At 40.4% G+C, this 15440-nt stretch overlaps 1 protein-coding gene across 2 annotated transcripts; it reads right to left on the bottom strand.

Annotated features, from left to right (window-relative positions):
• Positions 1 to 121: 121 nt before the first annotated feature.
• On the bottom strand, positions 122 to 14697 carry LOC5516524. Of its 2 annotated transcripts, XR_004297173.2 has the most exons (15): positions 14540 to 14697; positions 13671 to 13767; positions 13203 to 13346; positions 9756 to 9863; positions 9378 to 9509; positions 8770 to 8864; positions 8102 to 8171; positions 7852 to 7876; positions 4282 to 7115; positions 3659 to 3769; positions 3165 to 3239; positions 2669 to 2726; positions 2371 to 2479; positions 1134 to 1561; positions 122 to 1036 (listed from the first exon to the last, which is right to left on the bottom strand). XR_004297173.2 is itself a non-coding variant. In XM_032386377.2 (14 exons), the coding sequence occupies exons 1-14, from the start codon at positions 14569 to 14571 to the stop codon at positions 1387 to 1389; spliced, it is 4065 nt and encodes a 1354-aa protein (XP_032242268.2). In that variant the 5' UTR covers positions 14572 to 14697; the 3' UTR covers positions 122 to 1386. The 2 variants fall into 2 exon arrangements, 1 of the variants encoding a protein (XP_032242268.2); XM_032386377.2 differs by having other exon boundaries at positions 122 to 1561.
• Between the last annotated feature and the right edge of the window lie 743 nt (positions 14698 to 15440).

Consider the following 15440-nt stretch of genomic DNA (forward strand, 5'->3'; position numbering starts at 1 on the left):
TATTCCAAGTACCTCGGGAATGGAAAGTATGAACTCATTTGACTCATTTGGCTCATTTGGGGTATTTATGAAGGAAGTTTTAAGAGAGCAGAAAATAGAAGCTATAAATAACTACGCATTCTACAGTTTCGACAATTTTTAATAATCAAAAAATATATTTTTGTTTTTACAAATATTCGCTTTATATTAAATTCTAAAACATATTTTATTGTGTATAACTTAATTAATAAGAATATCGCAATTTTGCGGTCTATATCCTAACACAATCTACAAAACTGCACACAATGAAGGCAGTCCCTATTGAATAGCTTTATCTTCGATCACAGTGCTGGAACATTTGATACGAAAGGCTTTCGGGGAAAACAATTCACTTCTCTCGGTCAAGGTCTTTGTTAAACTTGCGACAGAATCAAGCGAGGCCTCACACACGACCACACGCATGCACGGGGGGAGGTTTGAACCTGTTTAACGCGCGCGTGACACAAACTTCCGTCACTCCCGCGATTGTATTGCGACGGTACCGGCATTGCAAAACCCTAGCCTGAGGCAGCGGCAGCCTTTTGCTTTTGCTAGCTATTATATCATCCTCGGAACTCAGGCCGACAAAGATTTATCGCCGCAAGACAGCTTTTTGTAACTCTAATAGTTGCTACGTTAAACCCATATCACAGGAAGAAGGGTTTTTTTATTCCATTTCTGAAATATATTCATTCCTAAAATGATCTTTTCCTAAAAAAGTGCGTTTTACTAAAATTTCCTAAATACTGATGTTCAGTTGATTCGCTTGCTGGTTCATATACAACATAAACTCCATAATCTTTGCACACAGCCCCACAAGGCACCTCTCAGGGTTGTGTGCAGCGTCACGAGATGATGCACTTGTTGTGCGGTCCAGTCCACCTCTCAAAACACTCCGTGTTTCTAGTGTAGTCCCTCCCCGCACGCCTTTCGAGCCTGTAGAAAGAGTCACGTGGTATGTTGTGCGGTCCAGTCCACGGAGTCAAAATACGTTGACTCCGTGTTCCTTGTGTAGGGCCTTCCCAGCACGCCTTTCGAGCCTGTAGTCAGATTTACGTGGTGTGTTGTGCGGTCCAGTCCACCTCTCAAAACACTCCGTGTTCCTTGTGTAGTACCTTCCCAGCACGCCTTTCGAGCCTGTAGTCAGATTTACGTGGTGTGTTGTGCGGTCAAGTCCACCTCTCAAAACACTCCGTGTTCCTTGTGTAGTACTGTACCTTCCCAGCACGCCTTTCGAGTCACGTGGTATGTTGTGCGGTCCAGTCCACCTCTCAAAACACTCTGTGTTCCTTGTGTAGTCCCCTTCCAGTTCGCCTGTCGAGCCTGTAGAAAGAGTCACGTGGTATGTTGTGCGGTCCAGTCCACTTTTCAAAATACGTTGACTCCGTGTTCCCTGTGTAGGACCTTCCCAGCACGACTTTCGAGGCTGTAGACAGGATCCCGTATGTTTGGCACGCCTTGAGCAGCACGGAGAGAGCCCTTCTTTTGGTAGAAAACTTCTTGGTCGAGACTCCGCTGGCCGTGTACTGCAGAAGTCTGTCCCCTAGAATGATAGCATATCATTCACATTAAAATATCTGAGGGAAATGATGTGGTGGTGTGCTTCCCGGTTAATTCCCTGCTACAGTTACAGGAGATCCCTTCCCCGAATATCCCATGCCACAGTGAAAAGTGATCCATTATCGGTACATCCCATGCTACATTTACAAGAGATCCATTCCCCGTATATCCCATGCCACAGTGACAAATGCTTCATCCCCGGTACATCCAATGCCACAATGACAAGGGATCCATTCCCGGTACATCCAATGCCACATTGACAAGTGATCCATTCCCGGTACATCCCATGCCACAATGACAAGTGATCCATTCCCGGTACATCCCATGCCACAATGACAAGGGATCCATTCTCGATACATCCCATGCCACAGTGACAAGTGATCCATCCCCGGTACATCCCATGCCATAGTGACAAGTGATCCATTCCCGGTACATCCCAAGCCACAATGACAAGTGATCCATTCCCGGTACATCACATGCCACAATGACAAGTGATCCATTCCCGGTACATCCCATGCCACAATGACAAGTGATCCATTCCCGGTACATCCCATGCCACAATGAAAAGTGTTCCATTCTCGACACATCCCATGCCACAATGACAAGTGATCCATTCTCGGTACACCCTATGCCACAGTCACAAGTGACTGTTAGATTCCCTGCCAGTGACTCCAGTTTACCTAAGAGTAATAAATTCTGAGGGAGTGACTGTTGCTATCATTCTGGTAGATCCCCGCCACTGTGACAGTGACTGATTGTTAGATTTCCCCTTATACAGTGACCCAAATTTACCTGAGAGTAATACTCCTGAGAGACGGACTGTTATTAAAATGCTCATGGACGGTCTTGGCTGTGTCGCAGAACATGTGATCAATCACAGACACCGGTTCGCGTTGATTCCCTGACAAACAAGAAAACATTAGAGGGCGCTGGCAAGGCTGTTGAGTGACGTGCCTCTTTCAATTTTTATTGATGTTACCTAGGTCATGGCATAAATGCCTCACGTAAAAAAAAGGTCAACTTTTTCGGGTTTTGCCCACCCCCCCCCCCCCTCCCCCTTTCAATAAATATGTAAACCGTGCAAGCTCACCTTTCATTGTTTTGCTGAAGCCATCATAAACCAGGAAGCTATACTCCTCCGCTATAGGCTACAAAAGACCAAATGGCATCATGTTACACTTCTTCTTTCTATGATTTGTCTGGGAAAGTTCACACACTATCGGAAACACTACTTGATCAAAGTTTTGAGTTTCCCTTGACCAATTAACATGTAAAATGCACTTGACAAATCAACTCGCAAAGCATTCAAGTTGCACCAATCAGCATCTCTAAATGATGACAAGTCAAGTCTAATAGCTTTTAATGTTGTCTTGACAACTAGCATTTCAATGTAAGAACTGATAACGCCAAAGTCGTATGATGGTTACCCAAAACGTTTGACACATCTCGTTTCATCATTGTCATTTTCAGCAAAGCGCTGAAATATAGACTATATTATGGTGGACCAATCATTGTCAGAGGAAGTGTTTTTGGTGTTTTAGTCACCAAGATTGTAATAATAAAGCAGTTTTTAGATAAATAATCACCTTTTTAGATGAGCTTGTCATTGCTTGTTGTATTCGAAACTCCAAGTCTCCCAGCTCGTTCACCGTTGCCTTCCACTAACAAAAAAAAAAACAATTAACGAAGGGACGCAGTCAAGGGTGGAATAAGGTAAATCTCCCTTTTATCATAAATCGGTTTGCCAACAGTGAAAATGCCTTATGTGCGTAAACTGGAGGACTCGGAATAAAGGGGGTTTGAGGCAAGGTTACCTATACAAGCATCTGAAGAAGCCACCATACGACTTGTGCCTGACTACGAAGCATAGCTTCAAAGCTTACAGGAACGAAATTATAAGTTTTGAATACGGGGAGAGACCTTCTGAGAAAGAACCAATAACCTTTGGTATGGGGAATCGAACCCGGAACCCAGGGAGTGCGATATAGGATGTTACAGCGCCCAGGCTCCCTTAAATGGTCTAGGTATGCGATAGGGTTATAGCCACACGCTAAGTACTGGTTCAGGAATGTGTCCCTACCAGGGCCTTGATGGTGTCAGGGTCCTTATGCAGAGCGGGCTCGGCGAGTAGTATCAGCACTATTTCCGAGTGGGCTTGAACATACAGGTTGATATGGACCATTCCGTCAACCTTCAGAGTTCACACGAAAAATGGTGAGTGAGAGTTAAGAAAGGCCAATCGCGCCGCCATTTTATGCTTCCGCACAATTTCGACTAACTAAAAGAACCCATTTCCATCGGATAATTCAAGCAAGTGAATGAGATGCTCTCAATAAAACATCGTTAGTAAGGTATTAAACTTCAATCATGGGTGGTTGCAAATAAACCGATGTTGATCGACATTCCTAAAGCGAGTACAGACGAATGCGTGATATTTTTAACAACCTACTATTTCACTGATTTTTTTCTCGAATATACTGTTTTTGTTATGATGTGTGCAAGCGGAACAAGCGGTCCTCTCATGTACCCTTTCTTTTTGCTTTGCTTAGAAGCAATTAAAATGATAAGTGGGCGTGATTTATCTGGAAAGCACAAAGGGTGATGTTTAGCGCAGACCGTTAGCCTCCTTTTTTTTCTGGGTGGTAACTATAAATGAGCTCTACTTTAAAAATAACAAAGTGAAATACATTAATGTGATCATACCCTATGATTTGAGTATTCTTCGCCAGGATCTTCTTCACCGAATTGATCATCATCATAATCATTACCAATGTCATCATGCGGTTTGTGAGACTTCCCAGCATCAGTGACATTCTTGGAGCTCTGTCCCTCTGCTGCGGCCAACGCCCCTTCCCCTTTCCCTCCCAGGGAACAGTCACCTTCATTTACGCCAGAGAAATCTTGATTGGAATGCTCTGATTGGGCATCGACAAACTCCCCTTTTTCTGCGCGGTTGGTACTTGCAACTGAGGACTCGGCACTGCTAGAGCTTGGCACACCCAGCCTCCCCTCCTCAGTACCATGAGAAGCACCCCCCTGGTCATCCAGTAATGCTACAACGCGGCCAAGATTACTATCCTTATGGGTTATGTCTTTAAAGAGACACTTGTCGACGCTTTTCTCCTGGTACACATTCAGGTTCTTTTCAGAATACTTGGTTGCATACCTTAAGTTATCAGCCTCATCAAAGCACGAGAAATCTTTATAAATTTCCGTGGTGATCTCATGGAGGTAATCTCGATGCCCTACATCCGGGACCATGTCTTCTACCGTGTCATGGTACACGCTTGGGCTCCCTGTGGAGACTCGTAGGTCCTCAAAGGGTACACTGATCTTAGATGCTCCTAATTGAGGTCTTTCGTCTTCGAATTCCCCAGGACAGTCTTCGTAAACGGACTCTTCGCGGGTCATCATGTGTGTTTGTGATTTCTCTGCTTCATCTGTACCAAACGCAGATGCTTGAATCTTGGATCCAGTAATGCATGTGCCTGAAGGAGATTTTCCAGGAGACCCCATATCATCGACAGTGCAGCTGTCGCAAGTCTCCTCAGTAGAATGGTATTTTCTCTCTGTATTCTGTCCATGGTGCCTTGAAGCGTCTGCCGTGGAGCATTCAGAATTGTTAGAAAATTTATGTTCATAGCAGTTAGGTCTCTCATAACCTTCATGTTGATAGCACTTGCTATCTTGCTCTTGCTTAGATCGTTCAGATTTGTCAGAAGTCACAAGTTCAGAATACTCAAACGTTTCTTGTTCCGAGCAGTGAGACTTTTCAGCAGCCCCTTGCTCAAAATTCTCTGATGTCTTTTGCCCAATGCATTCAAGATTCTCAGAAGTCTCTGATTTCTCAGAAATGAGTACAGTACTCGAGTGTGTCATATCATAATCAGGTAGCATGGAGTCTACCTTATCAGAATTTCTATCTGCTCCTGTGGCTGGTTGGAGACTCTCATCATCCATGTCACATCCATCCTTGTCTAATATTGTTACTAAAGGTTCTTTAGTCCGATTTCTCTCTGTAAATTCAGGGCCACTTTCATCCGCGGCCGTCAGTAGATTCTCCCTTTCCACAGTGTCACATCCCTCCTTGTAAGTAAGGCCTTCAGAAACCTTACTTTCCTGGACAGTGTTTGTAAATACGTCTAGCCCCAGTAAATAATTACCCTCATCATCTCCAGCGCACGGGTCCAAATCACTAGACTTATCCTCAGGCAGGTCTTCCTGGCGCCCAACATCAGGTGATAAACAAGAGGCTGAAGGATTTTGTAAATCTCTACCGTCTTTCAACATTTCTTCTGAACTCAGGATCATCCCCTCACTTCCTATCGAGTTGTTCACACCCTCTTCCATTATTCCCGCGTTATTTTCTGTCGTAAAAAGCTGCATGTTTTCTACTGGGAAGCTTCTCTCATGCTGCGTGACTAACAGACCATTAGTATCGATGCCATCCATGACAAGCATGGCCTCATCTACAGATTGATTATCGTCGCTGACGTCCAGAGAGCATGCAGTTTCTTTATTGACAGGTCCATTATCGGAGCACGTACATATCGTACCAATCCCATCACCTGAAACACCTGGTTCGGTACACTGGAGATCCTCAACGTCTTGACCAGACGACTGATGGTTACTCTCTTCCCCGTTATCCTCACAATTAAAAAACTCTCTACTTAAACCATCTTTAACATGAGACCCAGAAGATAAACTAATTACATTTCCCCTACAATAGGAGTTTCTCTGTAAGTATTTTCCGTTAGTTCCATCAATTTCATTTGATTCGCAATTTCCCAAAGACCAACGAGAATTTGTGATCGATGTTACAGCACCAATACTAGCAAATTTTTCAGAATTGCTTCCACTTCTAATCGCATCCAAGTCAGGAATGTAAGCATTTTCAACAGGTTTTTCATGCTTAGAAGAATTCGTCAAAGGAATTTCCGCATGCTCTATTTCACTTTCTTCTGACGTATCCTGATGCAGAGGAGAAGAAGAAGAGCACATTTCTTTATGCAGTTCAATCTCTATACCATCAGGTTGCTTCCCACTCCCTGTTTCTATAACCGTAGAATCAAGTGTTTTCTGGGCCCGTAAACCTCTCCTCTGATCCTCCCTCTTCTCTCTCTTGCCATCGGTTGGCAAGGACTGCGTCCGACGTGCCCTCCCTCTTTGAGTCCTAACTTTTCCTCCACTACTCTCAGCTCTGCGTCTATATCCAGGTGAACTCTCCCCGCACTCCGGTCTTAAATTGTCAGGTTTCTTGCCTTCCAATTCATTTATGGGCTCAGCTACGGCTTGTGAGCTCTCAGTCTCAAGGGCTCTTTCATTAAGAAGACCGTCCATGGATGAAGGAGATTCCGAGGTCCGCTCGGAGGTACTGGACACAGGAGTCAAACAGGTACTGACGTTACTGAACTTCTTGGCTACCTGTGCTGTTTGCTGGCGGTAAGGAGACTGGGACATGGATTCAAGTAGGCCCTGGAACTCTAAGAGTGTGACGTAAGAGTTGAGGATACGCACTCCAAATGGAAGCTTGATATCTGGAAGGAAGATATAAAGATTGAGCGATTTAAAGATTGAGAGCAACCATAATGTTATTTTAAAATCGCTGTAGCAAAAGCTGCAGTGATACCAGACGGGTTCAGAACAGCGACGTGGCCAGGATTTTTAACAGGGGGGACCCAAAAGGCACTATCAAGGCATTTTCTCCTGTATTTTAGATAATGTCTCATATATTTACTGTATTTTTGGCTGTTAAAAGGGGGGCCCGGGCCCCCTAGGCCACCCCCCTGGCTACGCCCCTGCAGAAGGTGCCAAGGTCGTCACACCTTACATTCTCGGAAATGTTGACCATTAAATCGAATTTAAGCTCCAAAATACTATTTCTTGCATCTCTGCAATCTAAACTATTTCTGCAACATACCTGGAAACCTCCGAAAATCTCAAGGCTTGAGAATTTTTTGGGGGGAGGGGTGGGGTATATTCATTTTTGGGGGGAGAGGTGGGTTTAACCTTGCAGGCGTTTGCCCTAGAAAGCTCTCATGAACAAATCCACTTAAAGATCTCGCGAGGGTATAAATTGCGATATGCAAGGGAAACATCCTTTCAAACATCTTAATAGAAAATAGGCAAAATGATGATTTTCTATAGAAGTGTGAGATTTGGTGCTCAACGCAGGGAGCAGGAAATGCGGTCCAAAATCTTGAGACTCCCGCCTAATGCGGGAGAGTTGACAGTTATGCTACCATGTGTGATCCAGTGCAATATTCTACATACCTGTTGTTACTGGCTTGGCCGGATGCTGAAAAAAAGAGGAGAAAAATATGAGAGTAGCTAATAATACATACCACTATGGCCAGCATAGTTCTTGGAAAGAACGTAATAGTCCCTCAAAACTTCAGGCTGATATTTACAGAAAATGTATAAAAGTAATTGGGACTTTCTCTCCTTTAAAACAAGATTATAAAGATTATAAAGCTTCCATAATTTAAATATACAATATGAGGCCACTGCACTTTCCACTTACATGACTCTGGTTTGGCTTCAACAGAAGCAGGCGCCTGGTCACAGAGGGGTCCAAATGGGTACAAAGTACACTTAAATACAAAAATAAATAAAATATAAGATAGGACTCTCCATACAGTAAACTCTAACCATAACAAGCCTATAGACAGGATTTTGACGAGGGGAGGGGGGGTTTTTTACCCATTTAGCGGACCATTTTCTCTTAGGTAGCTCATCCTAGCTCGCACTGTTACTTAATTTTCCTTAATTAGAGTGGACCTTCCATTCAAGTGGGGGGAGGGGGGTTCTTGCAAGCTCCCCCCTGGCTATCGGCTTGATTACACTGTTTAGGGACTGTTTTTGGTATCCATAAAGCGAGTCTGTTAATGGAAGATACTTTTCAATTATACTTCTTTGTTTTTTGGTCTTTGCATTTTAATGTCTATGGTAAAAAGTGATTATTGTTCATATACTGAGTATTATGATACTGAGGTTTCATTGCAATAGGGGGAACACAAGTAATATTCAAAAAACATATTATCATTTACTTCCAAAGTTCTTTATAACGTACTTGTTCATATACTAAGTATATAAGATACTGAGGTTTCATCGCAATAAGGGAATTGAACATGAGTGATATTCAAACAAACATTTTATCATTTATTTCCAAAGCCTTTTATAACCTAGTACCTATTGCTGTAGAGAATACATCCACCAAGGATGTGTGGGCGTCTCTGGAAGGCCTGTAAGATGTGGGATGCTTTCAGAAAACAACCAGAAGAGTTCTGCAAGTAAAATAATCACAAATGGTCATATAGCAGTTGCAGATACTGGGAGAGGGGAGGCAAAGATCCTCCTGTCTCATTTATATGTAATATACTGGTACCATCCCCCCCCCCTCTCCATCCCCACCTCCTGTTTAGGAACATTCCTGGATCCACCAGTTGTCAATACACAATAATATCAATTATTGCTGTTTTCTTTTGAAAGCCAATAAATACCGTAAATGATCTAATAAACACCCACATTTAAAGAACGTCTCCATTCAAAGCCCCCCCCCCCCCCCCAGTAAGCTTTCAAGTTTGCATTGGACACCCCTCTCTAACAAACGCCCCTTCCCTCCCCTGCTCCTCTCCCCCTTAAAGAACAAACAACATAGGTATTCCCGTAATATAAATCAAATTCTATTGCTCAATCTAAGCAAGCGACATCTTGCCCTATGTCAAGAAACCCTTGCTACACAGGCTATAATAATTCAATGTGATCCCGAATAAAATTGACCTAAATTTTAATAATACCTTAGGAGTCTCAAGGAATTGTAAAGGATCAAAAACAGCAGGCAGAGTATCTCCATAATGCCGCACAAATGGCAAATAGCAATCCCATATTATACACAGCTGAGTCAGAAATGAAGCCTGGCTTCTGCACATCTATGACAAAATTACACACAAAAAGATTATTTCATTCAAAGTCCATAAAACTTTCAATGACCAAAAGAAGATTATATGAGCTTTTATGTTTGCTAAAATAATAAATGGGTAAATTTGATTGTGGACAAATTAGTTCACTCTTCATGTTCAATTATCCATGAGGAACCTTAGCAGCCCTAAGCTCAGAAGTGTGGCTAGATACATTGAAAAATAGTCAGTACAATCAAATGCATGCAAAAAACATACCTTTCGTACAATATCAATGCTGCCATGGTAAAAAGCAAACAGCTGGTAAAGAGTCTCCAGTTGTCTGATCAATAGGGAGTCTGGTTCACCTAGATCACCGCCGAGGGCCTAATATATAGACAAGGTGAATTATGCAATTATTGAATAATGCATAGCAATCAACTCAACCATAAAAGCCAGGTTTAACAACATTTTAGGCTTGTTCACAAGATCACCCCAATTATTTATTAAATAAAATTTTGTGCATAAGTTTAGGAAGAAAAATGTGTGTTCACTTTTCTTGAAATGGGAGGATGGACTTAAATTAGATTTCAGGGCTTGCTACATATATGGCTTCACGAGTTAAGGATGATAGAGTGGTTTTCAAAATCCTGTGCAATAAAAGGTAATTTTTGAAGTGTAATAGTCAAGCCAGAACAAAAGAGAAAAAAGACATTACAGTGTACTAGTACTAAATAAACTAATCTATAGATTTAGGCACTGCCTAAAAGTGGAGCCAGCATAATTTTTTTCAGGATACAATTAAGTAGAACCCCCTCCCCTCCACTTTCATTACGCATCATGTTCCAATACCCACAAAAACGCAACCTATGTGAAACATATAAAGATTGCATGTTCTACAAATACTGCAATTATTATTTAAAGTGGTGACCTCCCAATCCTCCTAGGCAATACCTAGAACAAAAATGTTAGTTAAGGTTTTATTGACATTACAAAGGATATCATTAAGTATAGAGGAAAGCCGAAGGGGTTGAGCTCTTAGTATAATAATACTTGATAGACAACTGATACAGCAAAATTGTCAAAATAAAATGATACTTTGATTATCAGGTAAGTAGGTAATATTTATTATAAAAATGAGGATCAATTAAAATTCCTCCTAGAAAAATGGGTGCTATTTTGTTATCTTCAATATTAAAAACAATAAACAAATACTTATCACATTCCTATACATTAATAAGTATATCAGCAAATCACGGTACCATAGTGGGTTTGACATAAAAGTACTCAGTGCCTGCCTGAACTGTCCCAATTCCTTTTATTTTTTTTAAATACCTTACTAAATTTTCCAGGATAGGCTTTATAATTTTCTTTTTCTTGTGTAAGGTTTAAAAAAGGCAAATATTGAAAAAATATCTTTATTAACCTTCTTATTCATGCTTTAGAATGTAACTTTGCTAAGGGTGGATGAAAACCACTCTTATATCAAAACAATTCCGGAACTTTATTTTATTCTAAAGTTAAGAACCACATATAAGAACCTAGAATGATCCTGTTAGCCTATAATTATCAAATTAGAATCCCTTTTTATAAGCATCTATTTAGCCTACAATTGTTAATTGTATTAATTTGCTTTATAAAATATGAATTTACTGGCTTAACATATGAAATTACTGGCTTAACATATGAAAATTGATTTCTAAATAGTTTCAAAACATGATCTTAAGGAATCATATAGGAGACCTGTTTTTTACGATTAACTTATCTACATCAATTGCTTGACCATAAGTCATTGTCATCATATCTTTCATAAAAAAGGCAAGAGACTATTTATGAACCTAAATAGCCTAAATGTCATTAAATGCACATTATACAAGAACCTGTCAGACTAACTTGGGAAAAAAACTAGGTTTTACTTTTTAACTCTGATTCATTATTTAGAACAATTTTTCTATTTCTAAAAAATTATCTTACTTTTTAGTACTTTAAATGTGCTTATTTTTGGTGACCAATAAATACCAATGCCTAATATGTACATCCTGCCCTGGGTCATGCCTATTAGCCAGCAGCTTGTTTTCAGAACCTCTGGCTTAGATTCACCTGAAAAAGTTTGGATAAAAGCATGAGAAAACTGAAAATTTCCTTTCAAACGATTCAAATATTATGCTACAAAAACCTAATTTGTAAAATCTAAAACTGTCTCAATAGTCTCAACTAAAATTTTCTAAAATAATACCAATAACAGAAAATGAATATATGAGGTTAAAAGAGCTTTTATAGGAGAGGCTTCCTATGAATCCTAAATTTGACCACTTTGGGGTACAATTATATATAGAGATATGTGACATATAAGAAAACAAAAAGTTTTTAGGTTTTGTAAGAAACATTGAGGTACCCAGGGTTATTCAAAATATTGTCAGGTGGTATAAAAACATAAGGCATATTTTTAGGTAATAAGGTCCTAGTAACTGCATGTGTAGCTTTTTTAGAATCAAACCAGAATTCCAGAATAGTCGATTTAAATTTCAAGTGTTTTTCAAATATATGTTGTTTTTTTACAAATTATTAATACACAGGGTTTTAGGAGAAGAGCTCTCAATTTATTTTAGCATTGTTCATCTTTGTGAGAATTTGACCAATCATTCATTGAAATGAATTAAAAACCACTTTTGGTTTTATTTCTAGTATTTCATAACTGTCAACCCAACTTGGACAGACGTCGGGTAAAATCGGGTAAAAAAGAGTAAATATGTGAAGAAAAAAAACAAACAAAACAAGAGAGCCAATGCAAGTGAATACAGAGAATGTATGAACATTCTAAAAAAAATAAGGCTTGTGATGAGGTCCACAATCTTGTGACAGAGTTGACAGCTCCGGTATATTCAATTTATTCATGAATAGTTATTATTTTCCTATGATAGATGGTGAATAACAGATTTTAGAGATCGAACTTGATAAATACAGCCTAGAATTTAAGTTTTCGTTCCTGAGGTAAGTACTTAATATATAAATTTGAAACAATGAAAAACGTGTACAAAGTTTGAAAACAAAACAACTCTGAAAGATCGTTTCGCTAAGTACTTTAATACAATACGCCAACTTACCTACGTCTGCCAGTGCAAGAACAAAAACGTACGAGCACTTGTCGGAGAAGGTGTCCATAAAATTAGCTTGTTTTTTTCTTTCTTTATCTTGTGGCTTCCTCTGACATTTCAGCTGACTCGACTCTTCAAAACTTTCAACCACACTTTTACACAGTCTTTTACACATAATTAGCCAAGTTCATATTCGTGGTTACGAATATGAACTGATTTTTTTTCAAGCACTTCTTTTTCGATAGTTCTTGGCTTGTTTGCAGCCAGTTTTTGTATATATTGTTTTGCGCGCCCTAGAGACCTGGGCCGGGGCAGAATGGCGGCTGGCTGGCTAGCAGCTTGTGACAATGACGTCATTGACCACAAAAACTCAGCCGCCTAGTTATAGACCATTTCTCTAAACCTATGGGGCTCTGCGCCCAGCCTAAGGCCGCGCTGGCTCCGCTAAAAAGTTTTTAACGGGTTTTTGAAAACCACCCTAAAAAAATTAATATGACTTGTTTACAGTACCTGCACTATACATTAAGATCAAAAGCCTATGCCGCCAAGCAAAAATGTAAATTATGTTTCAAATATAGAATGTCTCATAACTATGGTTTGTACTTTTCGTTGAGTTTGGAAACATACATACCAAGATGTAATCACCAATAATAGAGATAACAATCTTTTCTGTCTTCAATTTGAATAGGACTGGTGATGCATGGTGAAAATCAGTCAGGAATTTTGACATGCCAACAATCTGACCACAAATTGATACTTGATCTTCAATTGTCGCCTAGAAACATCAATGCATGGTGTATTAGTTTGCTATTCACACTCTATGAAGGGGCTCTGTCACTTTCACGTAATTTCATAACTTCAAGACTTCTAGCAGGTTCCAAAACTAGCTCGGACTTCCAAAAATATAAAAGAATAATCTAGGGAGAATTCTGTTAAAAGACAATTACAATATATACCCTACACTGAGAAAATAGGTAAGCAGAGGGGACAGAAAGCTATTTAGCTTGAGGCTACAGTGATCCTGCAGCATAAGTCTTCTATCCAGTCCTTAAGGTGACAGACAGGACCTTTGTTTAGTCAGACTAGCATAAGTACCTACCCCATGAGGGTAGAAATATATGATCGCACTCTCAGGGGGGTCCTCTTCTTTCTTGCAAGCCTCACAGTCATAGACAAAGAACATGCGTCCCTCAAAACTAAGCAAAACAGTCACTAATTAAAATCAGGAAATACTGACTCTATCCTCGATCGTATGCAGTGTTCAGCTGAGAGAATCTGCTATAATATTGGCTGTGCTATCTACAGTAAGGAAGTACATACATATATTATACAGTCCCAACTTCCCCCTGCCCAAGTCAGCCTGCCACGAATTCTTCCATAATTTCAGCAAACCCATAGCTGTCAACTCTCACGCATTAGGCGGAAGTCTCAAGATTTTGAACCTTTTCTCAAGCCTAATTTTCTTGAAAATATCCATACATTTACTGTATTCTCCCGCATTAGCTATCTTGGTACTTTTGATGCATTCACTGTATTTCCTCATGATTTTTTCTCAAGCGAGGTAGACAGCTATGCAAACCTCCAATCAAGCACATATCGTCTGGACCATTGCTTTAATACAAGTTAATCTGTCAAATAATGCTAGTTACCGAAAACTTACAGTGTTGTAAACATAAGTATGACACAAAGTTTCCAGACAACTGATTCTTTTGTGAAATCTCTTTTTAAAAGAATAGATTGGGCGTGTCTATACGTTCACGAGGTAAAAAAGGGCAGCTCTACGATATACAATACATAATGAAAATAATCAAACAGAAATGCTAAATTGTAGGTACAGATTTGCTGGATCGGATTCTCACTTCCTGCCCCGAGTGAATCGTTCGACAAATAAGTTATGGATCTATCCTGGTAACGATGAACACAAAAGGAAGGAAAATATAATTTTGGCATTCACTAGAAGCATTTTACCTGGAGCCTCGGCTGGGAGCCATTGTGCTCATTGAAGACGAAGCAGAATCAACAAAATTCTATGATCTTGGTAAAAACAAGAAACAACTAGAGAACCGCGTAAAGTTAGCGCGGAAACAAAAACATGGCTCGTCACGAGACCAAGTGAGGAACCAAGCCTCCACAGGTAACCCAAAAGGAGAAGGACGATATACTGTGGCGACGATGGTAATACGGTGGTGATAATGATAGTGATTGGATATGATGATGGTGATACGGTTGTGATAATGATAGTGATTGGATGATGGTGATACGGTGGTGATGATGGTGATACGGTGGCGATGATGGTGATACGGTGGTGATGCTGCTGATACGATAGTATGCTAAGCAGCCGCTTTTAGGGCTTTTAGTGGCTGCTAAGTAGACTACTGATACGATAGTGGTGATAGTTATTAGATGATGATGGCGCTTGGGCGGATACAAAGGGGTGGATTGCGTGGATATCCACCCTCATGTTTGAGTAAAAAATATTGTAAGTCACTTTGTAAGTCACATTGTAAGTCACACTGTTTGTAGAAGATAAATGTCTGTGGGACGGGAGGTAATATCCATGTTCCTTTACCTGCTTTTTGCTGACGCGACAAATCCAATTCAGCGTGAAGTATTGTAAGATCTATGTTATGACCTACCAAGAATCGCTGGATCAGTTACAAGCCGTCTATCCGGCCATCATCCACCCCCCATTTTGAAAACCTGGATCCGCCCCTGTGGCGATACGGTTGTGATATGATGATGGTTATTGGAAGATGGTGATGGTTATACGGTGGTGGTGGTGACAGGGATTGGATAATGGTGATAAAGTAGTATTGGTTATTGAATAATAGCAATGGTGATGTGATGGTGATGAAGGTGATTATGGTAA

The sequence above is a fragment of the Nematostella vectensis genome, chromosome 4, assembly GCF_932526225.1.
Source record: "Nematostella vectensis chromosome 4, jaNemVect1.1, whole genome shotgun sequence".
NCBI classification, from domain to species: domain Eukaryota; kingdom Metazoa; phylum Cnidaria; class Anthozoa; order Actiniaria; family Edwardsiidae; genus Nematostella; species Nematostella vectensis.

Excerpts from the sequence above, each read along its gene's own strand:
- LOC5516524 (XM_032386377.2), bottom strand. The coding sequence starts at position 14,571 with ATGAGCACAATGGCTCCCAGCCGAGGCTCCAG. Across the intron at positions 13,347-13,670 it reads TATATTTCTACCCTCATGGG|GCGACAATTGAAGATCAAGT; the intron begins GTAGGTACTTAT and ends TGATGTTTCTAG. Across the intron at positions 8,172-8,769 it reads TGTATTCTCTACAGCAATAG|TGTACTTTGTACCCATTTGG; the intron begins GTACTAGGTTAT and ends TTTGTATTTAAG.